Here is a 15,295-nt window from a genome sequence, read left to right on the forward strand (position 1 = left end):
TAGCAATATAATATTTGAAAGTAAAAATTGGTTTAAACTAAGATTTTGTCGTTGATGACGTCATGAATTTTGAGAATTTCATACAAAATGTACTTTGGTCAACGCTTTTACATTCCATTAAGGCTACAAAAAGAAGCATTCAATTATTACACATATAGTATTTTTTCAATTGAAATTTTTAAATCATCAAGTTATCTGTTTAAGAACAGGATTCAGAGTTGAGAATCTATGTTTCGAGGAAAAATTCACTCGGATCATTTAAAAAAGTTGTTTGAGATATGGTGAAGAGGCGTTGGTTCTACACGTATAATCAAACATTATTCATGACACAGTATAAATTGTTAAATGTTATCCTGTTAAGTTAAACTTTAGCTCTTTTGGTGTCGCCAATAAACAAGTAAATAGTTATCAAAGGTACCAGGATTATAATTTAGTACGCCAGACGCGCGTTTCGTCTACATAAGACTCATCAGTGTCGCTCATATCGAAATAGTTATAAACCAAACAAATACAAAGTTGAAGAGCATTGAGGATCCAAAATTCCAAAAAATTGTGCCAAATACGGCTAAGGTAATCTATGCCTGAAATAAGAAAATCCTTAGTTTTTCGAAAAATTCAAAGTTTTGTAAAAGCAGGAAATTTATAAAAATGACCACATAATTGATATTCATGTCAACACCGAAGTGCTGACTACTAGGCTGGTGATACCCTCGGGGACGAAACGTCCACCAGCAGAGGCATCGACCCAGTGGTGTAAATAGTTATCAAAGGTACCAGGATTATAATTTAGTACGCCAGACGCGCGTTTCGTCTACATAAAAACTGTTTCTGTTTTTTTAATGTCACATATAAAAAAAGATAATAAGTCAGTGATGACCAAAAAACTTCAGAATATATTATTCAAAAATGAAAGCGAAAAACGGACGGACGTCAAACGGAGTTTATCTAGGACACATCTTTTAAGAAGTAATTCAACATATGTATTTTGACGCTCTTCATAAAAAATAAAAACGAAAATTTTATTTCATGTTCTGCAGATGTGTCTTCAAGTCACCGTAGGGATACCGTTAGGTTACCCCACAATTTTGACATACATTTTCCCTCGATAGTATTTCATATATTTTTTACGAAATCATTATTATACAACAGAAAACGACCCTGGTGTTTTCCTAATATATTAGTTTAATACAATAGAATCAAAACTGAACAGCGTATGGTTACTTATAATCCAAAAATGTGAGCGATCTAGTGCCAACTACTATATACTCTGATGTGTTATCGAATTTCTTTAGAAACGCAATCAATATTTTTCAGGTGTTATGGTTTGGTACCAAAAATTTGAATATGCCATAAGTCATTGGTTACAAAAAGCAACAGAACACGTCACTGGTTGTGTACTTTGTAGTCCTGGATGTTTTAGTATGTTTAGAGCATCTGCTCTACTGGACAGAAATGTCCTGAAAACGTATACGACAGAAGCAACACAGGCAAGACATCATGTGCAATATGATCAAGGTAAATAGAAATAAAGAAAAAAAAATTAATGATAATCCTCGTTTTTTTAAAAAATCTATAACATTGCTGCATAAACAATACATATATGGAGCTTTCTAAATTTTGATACATGTATACCTCTTAACTAATAAGTGTTTCCCTTGTTTTCACATTTTCTGAATGGTATAATGGACTCTCATCCTAGAATAACTTGGAATATAAAGGATGAGAGTCATTCTAGTAAACTGGATTGGTAAATTGTGGCATCCTTTTGAGTCAAGATAAACACATTTATACAATATTTTCTGCAAGTCAAACTAGGAAATTGAGGAAAGAATCTTCCTTTTTTGGCAGAATCTAAATAGTTTTTATAGTTATGTCTCAAACTATTACTGATACTTTGTAGACAGCAAGTAAGGATCACAACTGTGTTCTGATTATAGTGCCTAACAAGATTTTGTGAGGTAGACCAAATTCACCTTAAAACTATTGTATTGACTCTTTTTGTCCAAAAATAGGTAGATCGGACATATTTTGACTTTATTTGATGACTTCTTTAATTTGAGATTGATTGTAACTAGTATGTTCCTTTGTGACTGAAAATTTTTTGTAAAATAAATAATAATTTTACCTGGCGTAGCAGTGCGTAAAATTTATTTAGGCATTTCTCTTAAAAAAATTACTTGTTGATTGGAATTAAAAATGTCTTATTTGTAAACTTTGTCTGTTTTCTTCGCAATTGGCTATCGAAAAACAATCTTTCTACTGTGTATTTGGAAATTTTTTTGAATTTAGAGAATTGGCAATTTTTACCTTTCATACCTATACTTTCATTGATTAAACATAACATGGACTCATCCAGTGTCCAGTTTGAAGGTCATTTCAGTTAGTGTCACATTCATGAACGTTCTGATTTAATCAATAGTCGAGAATGGAAAGCATAAACAGTTTGAAGGTAAACTAATAATAACTTAATCCAATCAAATTACTTTATATTTAATAACAATGACCGGTCCACATTATAATAAGTAATAGGGATAAACTGGGAGAAAATGTTAGATATTAAAAGTTTAGTTTATTGCAATAAGGAACAAAATTTTGTCAACCAAACGTTTTGCCATCATTTCATAAACATGTCGCATTGTATTGATACAGTTTTTGGATCTTTCATATATGTATGTAAGGCAATACAAAGTTTGGGCTTCAAAAGTCCACATATTTATTGACTTTTTACAGAAAATTCGTCCTTTTAAACATAAACTGTTTACAAACAATACGTGACTACAAAGTTGAATCGTTTCTCAAAACACTGATTTTTTTATAATTTCGATTGGTATAGTAGTATTGCCATAAAGTGCGTTGAAATGAACAGTGGTATAGCAAACATCGAATTCCTTCACAAAATCTTGTAAGGCACTATAGTGAGAACAATAACTTGCAACTATTTTTTCAGATAGAGTAATTGTTTACCTTTTCTAAGGCTTTGTTTTGTTATATTCATGATTAATGTTTCGGCAATGACAATGCCTAGATATATGACTGAAAAACTATGAGGTCTTATTTCACTATACGAGGATATCTTTTGTAAAGATATTGCAATAAATGTACATGGGTGTATCATTTTACAAATGAGTGCCAAATAATTTCATTCATAATATGATATCTACATTGATGAATTTCAAAGCAAGGATAAAAACATCCAACGGAAGTTATTTCTATTTCCTTCCACACTATGCAAACATTTATGGAAGTTTTTTACGACCATCACTGACTATACAAAACAATATCAAAATTATTAAAAAGTGAAATGTTCGCTCCACCATGGTCCACAATTGACTAGACCATTGATACATGATAAGCACATGTGTGTTACACACCACAGTACACGTTTTTTTTTTAAAGACGCGGTTGAAAAAATAGTACAACCGGTAAAAAACGTTGTATTAACGAACTGGGATAATAAGTTCTCAAGACAAGTAATGTTTATAATTTTTTTTTACTGGAACAAAGTTCTCAGTTTTACAAAGTCTTAAAATTATGGATGTTGTCACAGATTGTAACGAGTTAGACACTTCGCTGCTCGGAAAATAATATAATTGACACAAAAATGGGAGTGTTTAACGACCTGGACTGGCTATACGGTCGGTTGATTGGCACAGTTGAAAGCCGCAGTATTTATAGCTGGGTATAGCTACGTCATATCCATATACCTCTTTTGAATGAGATGCCTCGTTGTACATCGGGGTAACATCCTCGAAGAGCCGAGGATCGTAATTAGTAGAATTTGATTTACCATAAGAATACTGAAAAAGATGTGCAATCAAATTTTCTATCGTCCTTTTTAATTTTGTTGAAGAACTAAATTTAACAAGTTTTATCTTTCTTTTTGTAACTTCCTATTGACAATATTTTAAGGTAATATGATACCGAATAGCATATCTCCCGATTTCTAAAAGTTTTGGCATACATATACTTTGAATCGAGTTACATCGGAATATGTAATAAAAATGGGGGTCACCATTTTTGTTTTTTTGTAATTTTCATAGGAAAACGTCAATTTCGGCGACAAATTTACTTAGGTATATAGGGGAAATGCCTTTTTTCACCTTACCTTTTTAGATTTTCGAATGGATGGTTATTTTCTTATAAACGGAGGAAAACAAAAACTTACATAATATCCAGGATTGCATAGTGAATCCATACACGTATAGAAACTCATATGACACCATCCTTGTTTTGGAAATAAGTGGCTTCAAAATTGATCGATAGGCCTAGAATTGGACCAAAACCGTGTGACGTTATGGTGTACAGAATATAACGTTATCCTTCTCAGAGAAATGGAGAAAAAAATATGTGTCGGGATCTGAATGAGTATATTTTATTTCCATTTCCCCTGCCGACTGTCGTAAGTTTCCTAGTAATGCAATATAAAATTCTACTGAATCAGATATCATTTTATTTCGTCCTTCACATGGAATTTCACTCATATGAATTAATATTAATCTCGTCTGATTTTCACATCAAACGAGTATATACTTAAAACTTGCGTGAGGAGGTTCCATGTGAATATTATAACAGTTCATGCATAAATCATAAATGAATTTTGTACACGTTAAATTCACGTAAATATTAAAATAAAATTATTTAAATAATATCTTTGTTCTAAAATTTGATTAAAACCATAAAAAATACCTTCCGATTTTTGTTTAGTTGACGTGAAAATTAAATGAAACATTTCACGTGAGATTCATCCGAATTACTTATTTTTAACTCGCATCATATTAGACAATGGTGTTATCATCACAGCATCCTGTGATGCCGAAACATAGTATTTTAAAACTAGAGGCTCCAAAGAGCCTGTGTCGCTCACCTTGGTCTATGTGAATATTAAACAAAGGACGCATTTGAATTCATGACAAAATTGTGTTTTGGTGATGGTGATGTGTTTGTATATCTCACTTTTCTGAACATTATTGCTGCTTACAATCATTCTATCTATATTGAACTTGGCCTAAGAGCTTCAGTGGAAAATGTTAGTTAAAATTTACAAATTTTATGAAAATTGTTAAAAATTGACTATAAAGGGCAATAACTCCTTATAGGGTCAATTGACCATTTAGGTCATGTTGACTTATTTTTAGGTGTTACTTTGCTGTACATTGTTTCCCTTTACAGTTTATCTCTATCTATAATAATATTCAAGATAATAACAAAAAACGGCAAAATTTCCTTAAAATGACTAATTCAGGGGCAGCAACCTAACAGCAGTTTGTCCAATCCATCTGAAAATTTCAGGGCAAATAGATCTTGACCTGATTAACAATTTTACTCCCTGTTAGATTTGCTCTAAATGCTTTGGTTTTTGAGTTATAAGCAAAAAACTGCATTTTACCCCTATGTTCTATTTTTAGCCATGGCGGCCATCTTTGTTGGATGGCGGGGTCATCGGACACAATTTTTAAACTAGATACCCCAATGATGATTATGGCCAAGTTTGGATTAATTTGGCCCAGCAGTTTCAGAGAAGAAGATTTTTGTAAAAGATTACCAAGATTTACGAAAAATGGTTAAAAATTGACTATAAAGGACAATAACTCCTAAAGTGGTCAACTGACCATTTTGGTTATGTTGACTTATTTGTAGATTTTACTTTGCTGAACATTATTGCTGTTTACAGTTTATCTCTATCTATAATAATATTCAAGATAATAACAAAAAACAGCAAAATTTCCAAAAAATTACCAATTCAGGGGCAGCAACCCAACAACAGGTGGTCCGATTCATCTGAAAATTTCAGGGCAGTTAGATCTTGACCTGATGAACATTTTTACCCCACGTCAGATTTGCTCTAAATGCTTTGGTTTTTGAGTTATAAGCCAAAAACTGCATTTTACCCCTATGTTCTATTTTTAGCCATGGCGGCCATCTTGGTTGGTTGGCGGGGTCACCGGACACAATTTTTAAACTAGATACCCCAATGATGATTATGGCCAAGTTTGGATTAATTTGGCCCAGCAGTTTCAGAGGAGAAGATTTTTGTAAAAGTTAACGACGACGGACGCAGGACGACGGACGACGACGGACGACGACGGACGACGACGGACGACGACGGACGCCGGACGCCAAGTGATGAGAAAAGCTCACTTGGCCCTTCGGGCCAGGTGAGCTAAAAATGATTAATTTAACAGTTTTTTAATTGGTTTTGTTCAGTTTGATGGTTGTTTAACGTTCAGTGGCAAAAAGTAAATGAATGTTCGGGACGATACAATACAATTTTGAAAACAGTTATATATAAAATATATAAAAGAAACATTTGATGCACCAGTCAAAAAAGGTTAAACATTCTGTTATTTGTGAAAATTATGAGGAAAATAATGATCCTGATAAAATACACATCCCAAAAAAATAAAATAGCAAAACTCCAAGAAAAAATCAAAACGAAAAAATCCCCTTATCAGATGACGAAATCAAAAGCTGAAAATTTTTTCAAAAGAATGATAAACAGCTGTCATATTCTTGACTTGGTACATACAATACATGTAGTATGGTGTACTCTGCGTGGTTTAAATGTGTTACTTGTTTGCTCAGCAAGTCGGACAAACCTTGCAAACTGTTAACCCGAATAATTCAGTCGTTATATTCCTCCTACTACATTAAGTAAGTAGGAGAGATCGACTACGAGGAGGGACTGAATTATTCGGGTTATCAAGCTGTATTCAAAATTTCACAAATTTCAACATTCTGTCATTTGTGAAGAATTTCACATTGCGATAAGACGTGTCACGGTACTTGTGTATCCCAAATTCATGTATTTGGTTTTGATGTTATATATATGTTATATTTGTTATTCTCGTGGGATTTTGTCTATGTGTGTTACATTTCAGTGTTATGTCGTTGTTTTCCTCTTATATTTAATTCGTTTCCCTCGGTTTGAGTTTGTGACCCCGATTTTGTTTTTTGTCCATGGATTTATGATTTTTGAACTGCGTTATACTACTGTTGCCTTTATTTATATACATAACAAATGTTGAGATCATATATGCATTCTTTATATAAATAAAACAACTGCAAAATTTAAAAGTTCTAGCTTGAAATTCAACCTGTATCAGATGTAAGCCGGAGTCTGTACTCCCTGTGCCATTGTATTTTATCAAAATGCATAATCCAGCAAGCTGTCATGAAATAATAATCTTATTTAATTAATTACACAGACAAAAAACTGTCTGTCAAAATGGTTCAACATTATGATCAGTATCTGAGAAAATCCAGTTTTAAAAGTACATGGTTTTTACAAAACAACAAAAGGCAGATGCTTTTCGACATTTCAATGACATAAAAAATGTAAAAAAACATGATGTTTTCACAAATTTGAATAAAATAAAATATTTTTATCCGAATGAGGGCATTCCATTTGAATGAATCAAATGGTTCTCATAGTTATTTTGTATAAACATAATCTGAAATTTGGTAAAAAAAAAGAAATATTTACACAAAATTAATTTTTCTGATCGTGAAAGATCACGTACCGCTTTTTGAAGATCTTGAACAAGGATCATGAAAGATCTGATGCTACGAATACGTTTAAATTTTCTTCAATTATATGATAATCAATATTTGTTATTGGTATTGAGAAAAACTTGATTGGCTAATAGTTATCAAAGGTACCAGGATTATAATTTAGTACGTCAGACGCGCGTTTCGTCTACATAAGACTCATCAGTGACGCTCAATTCAAAATATTTATAAAGCCAAACAAGTACAAAATTGAAGAGCATTGAGGATCCAAAATTCCAAAAAGTTTTGCCAAATACGGCTAAGGTAATCTATACCTGGGATAAGAAAATCCTTAGTCTTTCGAAAATATTAAGTTTTGTTAAAAGGAAATTTATAAAAATGACCACAATATTGATATTCATGTATGTCAACACAGAAGTGTTGACTACTGGACTGGTGATACCCTCGGGGACGAAACGTCCACCAGCAGTGGCATCGACCCAGGGGTGTAAATAGTTAACAGAGGTACCAAGGTTATAATTTATTATGCCAGAGGCGCGTTTCGTCTACATAAGACTCATCAGTGACGCTCAAATCAAAACATTTATTACGCCAAACAAGTACAAAGTTGAAGAGAATTGAGGATCCAAAATTCCAAAAAGTTGTACCAAATACGGCTAAGGTAATCTATACCTGGGATAACAAAATCCTTAGTTTTTCGAAATTCAAAGTTTTGTAACACAGGAAATTTATAAAAATGACCACAATATTGATATTCATGTCAACACATTGATTGATTGTTGGTTGCTGTTCGCCGCATTAGCACAAAAAGGCCAACAGTGGCATCAAGATCCTCCATAAATTTAAGCATTTCAAAATTATATAATTTTCAGAAAATGAAAGTAACAATTTCAAACCATGTTTAAAAAGATAATGGATTTATACGATCGTATAAAAAACATTTTAACGACTCTGTTCTAAGCCAACAAGATAAGAATAATGTCTCGTTCAAAAATTTGCAAATCGCGTTTACACACTCTGCTGTTTAAATTCGAATTGAATCGAATTGGCTAATTCGAGTTAACCAATTCGCATTTGAAATACGTTTTTGTTAATACGAATTAAAATTTAACGTCGTTAGGACAATAAAGCGAATTTGACGCGCATTGCAATTCGAATTAGAATTTAAACTAATTCGAATTAGTTAATGCGAATCGAATTCGAATTACGTGTTAACTCAGCATGAATTTATTACAAGCTAAAGATATGTATCTTTGAATCTCAGTTTTTGCGACTAAAGACATGCCCCATTTATTTGCAAACAAACTTACGTACTCGATAATTTTATATTGAAAGATCAAAAGAAAGTGGCAAAAATTACTCCTACGATATTCATGTGCTTGTATTTCCTACCGTGATTTTCTTGATAGAGGGTGCTGCTCACAATGAAGCTATTAAACCAAGCGTTCCAAATGGTGAAGTTAAAATCATCCCTTTGTAAATTTTACGGACGCCATCACAAGTTGGTTGACCGTTATGGAATAACCGTTTCACACATGATATCGGATATGTTCCTTACGTCGATACTACAATCCCTTCCCTTTCATGAATGTGACCTACCGAATTAGACTATTTACCGGATTTGTTATATTTTTTACTTAAACAACACGACGGGTGCCACATGTGGAGCAGGATCTGCTTATCCTTCCGGAGCACCCGAGATCAACCCTGATTTTTGGTGGGGTTCGTGTTGCTTATTCTTTAGTTTTCTATGTTGTGCCATGTGTTCTATTGTTTGTCGGTTTGTCTTTTTCATTTTTGGCAAGGCGTTGTCAGTTTATTTTCGAGTTATAAGTTTGACTGTCCCTGTGGTATCTTTCGTCCCTCTTTTATTGATGTGAAAAAAAACCAAATATATAAATGGCAAAGGCTGTACTTGCAGATGCACTTAAAGCAAAGCACACAATTGTATCCTAAATGCCATTTTATAGTTTAATGAATCTAACGAATATATCATGGACATTTGCAATTAAGTTGATTTGTCTGCATCACCATCGTTTTTCGTTTTCAAAGACCACAATTCGTTGAAATACATTTTAAGGGAAGACGAAGAGACCCCTACACAATTTATAGAACCAAGAAATGGGAAGAAATCAGAGGCTCGTTTAAACAAACCACACCGAGCACTTGGCCTTGATGGATACAAAAAACAATAAGCCTTTTTCAGAAAGTAATAGGTCTGTAAAGACAACCCAAACCAAATGATTTGGTTAACTATTTGGCCAAACCTAACTTTTACGTTGTCAACTTCTAAGGTACTGTTAGGATCGGAACACCTTTATTTGGTGTACTGGATGTTAGTAGATATCTGTATGGCATGTTTTATCTCACCTTGACCTCTTTTTATGAACCATTGACAATCGTAAGCGTATTTGACACTTCTAGTAAAAAGTATTACAGACGTTCAACAAATATACTTTCATAAGTAAAGCAGACGAGACATTTCAGCATTTTCGCTCTTGTATTCTTTAGTCAGTAGTTATCTCATTGGAAATCAATCCACATATGTTACGTTGCATGTAAAGATACACAGAACTTAAGGTAGTACTATTACACAAAATGTTGGTTATCGTTCAATCTCAAATTGATCATGAAAGCTGTTTTTGCTATAAATTGATGGTTGGTGGTTAACATTTTAGTTTAAACGTTGCATACCCATATTATTGAGTAAATAGTGGCGGTCTGCCTGAATTGTACGAGACCGATTCTCAGAGCTGACACATTTTAAGTGGATTTTTTTTCAACTTTCGATATAAAGTGTTGAATTAAAAAAAAATGATATCTTTAGTAATCATTCTTATTATAATAGTTACAGGCTTTAACCAGTTGAAGGAATATCAAAAGGTTAAAGAAATATTGATTTTGGAGTATAAAGTCTGGTCAACCATTATCTTTCACGATCAAAAGAATGCGTTGCCTGATCTTTCACGATCAAGTTTGATGAAAATTTAACAAAATTCAAGGTTTCATCAACAAAATAATGCTTTAAAGGGAAGAGCATACTTTTATTTCACTGTACTATCAGAAACACCAAAGATTAAATTTCCATTCTAATATGACGTCCTAATTACGCTTTGTAAACAAAGCCGTGTTCTAATGAGCATAAAAAATATGTTTGACACATGCGCACGAACTTAATGTGTATATAAACGTTATTTCCATCGTTATCCTTTAAAATGTATACATTTAAGCAGCTAGCATAAACTTTTATTATATATTTTTATAAAACAACATGTATATTTACCCTGATCGTGGTTTTTAAACTTATCAAATATGAATTGTAATGCACAGACTTCTCGGGGAGGAAACGGGAAAAGCCAAACGTTTTTACGGTATTTTCTTACGCTTCGACCTATAAAAATACTGCATTTGTCCTATTAGAATCGAAATAATTCCTTCATGTCATGCTCTATGCTCATTTTATTTGACCACATTTTACACCTCTCTAACGCTCAGTGTAAAATATCGACAAATATAATGCCTACCCATGTTAAAATGAGCATAGAGCATGACATGAAGGAATTATTTCTTAAATATACAATGATATATTGAAATATGAGCATTAAAGGTAATACAAGTAGCGTATTTTCAAAATTAATTCAATAGACATGCATTGCGCCTTTTGTGTTTTGCCATAGAGTATTGCATATATTTTTTTTGAAAATGAGTTTTCACAGATTTTGAACACGAATTTACATTAAATGTCATTCACGATCCGATATCAGAGCTTTCATTAATAGGTATCCCATAAGAACGCGGTGTGTCAATGTAAGATCACCCAATGGCCGGAGGATAACTATTTAAATTTTACATCCCAGCTGTTTTAGATTAGACGAAAAACCATTTACAATTCAAGAAATCTAGTTTAGAACGCCACACAATCATCATAATATACTTTATACATTACTAAATGATGTATACCCTTTATGACACTTCCAATCATCCAAGTATGAAAGAAATTTTGAGTAACAGAAAGCATGATTCTGATTTTGAATTGAAAAAAAAGTATCTAACGTTAATGTCGAATTTTTTTTGAATAAAATAAACAACAACAACAACAACAACAAACAAACAAACAAACAAACAACAAACAACAACAACACCAATTTTTATTTGTCAATCAAGACGCTCCGAGGAGCAGTACAATTACAGTTTAAATTAGAGTGCACAAATAATTGTGTTGATTTTTTTCATTGAAATTACAATACATGACAATAAAACTAAAACTATATTATATAAGAGAAGGGAGACAACAAACACAGTATATATTCTCAAAGATAATGAGTGAGTTAACACAATCAGTACCGTTTTATAAATAGAAGAAGCATCAGGAGCCAGCAAAAAAAGTAAAAAATTGTAGATCTTATATTGCACCACAGCTGACAACTCTTGTAAATTTGTCAATTGGAAATAACTGTTTCCCTGATAAACTTAAAGAAGCTCAAGTGACCCCCTTCATATAAAGAGTAACCCATTATTAAAAACAAATTATAGACCAGTTAGTGTCTTATCCATATTTTCTAAAATCTTTGAAAAAATATATGAAATTCAATTAACTGATTATTTTGATTATTTTGATAAAATATTTAATTCATTTTTGTGTGCATTTAGACGTGGACATGAATGTCAGTCTTTCTATACTCCGGATTTCGATTTATTAATTTCAACTTCGGAATATGATTCAAAAATACTTATTGAGTAATTCGGGGTGAATAAACTTCAAGCAAATCCTGACAAATTTCAAGTTTTGGCTGATGACAAAAAGACCTTTGAAAATAACTCATCTATACATATTCAAAATTCGAACCTTACATGTGAAAAAAAACCCAGTAAAATTATTAGGCATTGAAATAGACTACCAGGTAAATTTTGATGTTCATATCAGCTCAATCTGTAGGATGGCACCGCAGCAATTAAATGTTTTAAAACGTTTAGGCTCAGTTTAGGCTCAGTTTTTGGATAGACTTAGTAAACTTACTATCTTTCATACTTTTATTTTTAGTAATTTTAATTTTTGCTCTTTGGCATGGAATTTTTGCACTGAGAAAAATTCCAAAAAACTAGAAAAGGTGCAGGAAAGAGCACTCCGTTTTGTATATGAGGATTTTACCAGCTCCTACGAGGACCTCTTACTTAAAGCTAAGGTGCCCTACTTGCGGGTCAGACGGATAAGAACAATGACTCTAGAAACTTTTAAATTTATAAACAACATGCTTAAAAAAATTGGTGAATGTCAAAAAACATAAATATTCTTTCAGGTATGAAAATATTCTTGAAATTCCACAGGTAAAGTCAACCCGTTTCGCCAAAAAAATCATTTTAATTTGCTGCTGCTACTTTATGGAACAACCTTCGAAACAAATTCATGAATCAAAACAGTTTTTCACATTTTAAAAGTCTTGTTTAGTCCTAGAACGATTAGGAATGTCGCTGTTCTGCAACAGATAATTCTTGAGCTGTTTATCATTTATGCTGTTTTTGGTTGCTCTGGTCTAACATGTTTTACTGCATTCGAAAATGCGTTGCTTATTTTTATTGCATGCTATTATGTGAGATTTCAACATAGTATCACAGGTTGTTTTAATTGTCAAAATGCACTGTTTGTGTGTTATTTATATGTTTTTATATTCGTTTGAAAGCTCCTTATAGCTTGTGTTGATAATTTGTACTTATGCCGAATCAAAATAAAGTTTTCTTATCTTATCTTCTCTAATCTTATAACACGATGAGTAGATATCAAACAATGTCAACTCGCCCCACTTGCCAATCGACCCACGCTATATCGCCACTTTATAAAAGAATTGTCCCACTCTTGTTTACCAACTCGCCCCACTTTTGAAAAAGTGTTAAATCAAATTGAACAATCAGTCTGACAACTCACTTATTAACGAAAAAGGTTTAAACCCTACGGAATAAAGGTCTGCCAACTCGTCCTACTTATAAAAGTATCTTGCTTCCTTTAAGTATTTTAGATTACTGTTAGTTCGTATCCAGTCGTACTGGTGTAGTGGTGTGTGTCTAGGCTTGATATGCTAAAGGTCGAATCCCAGCATATACACTGGATTTTTTCTACGTGAATTTTGATGAAAAATCTTTTCCGTATAATCAATTTTAAGTTTTATAGTGGATTTGTCATTCCCGCCAAAATGTAACAGAACAAGGAAAGCATGCATAACAAAGAATCTCAAACTGGGGTGATCTGGAAGGGGTGATCCGGCTCAGATCATCCCTGTTAAAACAAAGGAGCTGGGATTTAACGATCGTCACGCAATAATTGACCACCGTTATATATTCTAACAACGATCAATACTCTCGTTAAACCGAATGAAGCCCGTGTTAATCATACTCCAATTCGCAGAGGTGATTGGTATTTGTGAATGAAATAGTACATTCGCCTTGTCCGTCTGTATAATTTTTTTCTAGCATTTAACTTTGCTTCGGTTTGATTGAAGGATTTGATTATAGGTCTGAGACTTAATAAAGATAAAGTGTACCGTTTAACTGATTTTCAGATCTACAGAAAGTAACTTTCGGATTCTTTACAATAATTATATTTTTTATACTGAACACCAAAATATAACTCAGCTTATATATCATTGAAGGATTTAGTATACGGTCTTGAATTTAATAATACAACAACCAATGTTTGTACGACGAACTTTTGAATGTTTCGCCAATGTATAGATAACATGTGCTTTTTATGACATTGCTTGCATCTCCCTTTTCCTAAACCTTTCGTTTATCACAATAATTTTATTTTTGAAATCATCAGTATTCTTATTTTGATAAAGGTGAAGATCGTTGGTTATGTACACTTTTGTTGAAACAAGGCTATAGAGTGGACTATAGTGCAGAAGCAGATGCTTTTACTTATGCGCCCGAAAATTTTGATGATTTTTGGAAACAACGACGGCGTTGGACACCTTCAACAATGGCAAATGTTTTGGAAATTTTGACAGATAGCAATGAATTGAGAAAGAAAAACCCTAATATCTCCCGACTTTACATTGTGTATCAAGTATGTTTGTTCGTATCATCGATTCTTACGCCAGGAACAATTTTTCTTTTGATTGTTGGAGCCCTTCTTATTGGGTTTACCAGTATAACGCCGATTTTAGCACTTCTGCTGAATTTAATACCAGTCAGTTTGTTTTTGCTAATATGCATATTTGGCAAAGAAAGTCAACAGGTATATATAAGTTTACATATACAACATGTCTAAACATCAACCCAACAATGTTAGATCTGTAAATTTGCTTTTGTTAAGTTTACATAAGTATATATATACATATAAGTTTTTACATGTATGAAACATTAAAGTTCAGGTCGTTTCAATTTAAGGTTTTTGAAAAAATAATTGTATTTGTTTAATTTTATTTCACTTTCGTTATTAGTATTTTAATGTACAATGTTTTAGTTCTTGCATTTAAAGATATTTCTCATATCACACATGATACGAAAAAATGCATTTATTTTATTGACTTATGCAGTATCATGAAACGATATTGGGACATTTTCATGAGGTTTTTGTTAGGTCAATAAGGACTATCAAAGATGAAGACAATGTACATTTCTTTAAATTCCTCCATGTGTTTTATTCAATGATATACAAGACTTTCACATTTTTCTTCTGCAAACCATATCTTTTTTCGAATCTTATAACATTCTGAAGCGAGATAAGAAAAACAAAGAAAAGAAAAGAGATTAATGAGTCGTGTAATTCTCTATTTAACACAAAAAGAATGTA

The 15,295-nt window shown here is 32.5% G+C and overlaps 1 protein-coding gene across 1 annotated transcript in view; it reads left to right on the forward strand.

Moving 5' to 3' along the window:
• LOC134708657 (chitin synthase chs-1-like) overlaps nucleotides 1-15,295 on the forward strand; it is a 56,133-nt gene that overhangs the window by 15,474 nt on the left and 25,364 nt on the right. Inside the window, exons 6-7 of the mRNA XM_063569304.1 lie at nucleotides 1,315-1,515; nucleotides 14,340-14,737. Of these exons, the coding sequence (XP_063425374.1) occupies nucleotides 1,315-1,515; nucleotides 14,340-14,737 (599 nt within the window). The remainder of the gene's footprint in view (nucleotides 1-1,314; nucleotides 1,516-14,339; nucleotides 14,738-15,295) is intronic.

The sequence above is a fragment of the Mytilus trossulus genome, chromosome 2 (assembly GCF_036588685.1).
Source record: "Mytilus trossulus isolate FHL-02 chromosome 2, PNRI_Mtr1.1.1.hap1, whole genome shotgun sequence".
In the NCBI taxonomy this organism is placed as follows: domain Eukaryota; kingdom Metazoa; phylum Mollusca; class Bivalvia; order Mytilida; family Mytilidae; genus Mytilus; species Mytilus trossulus.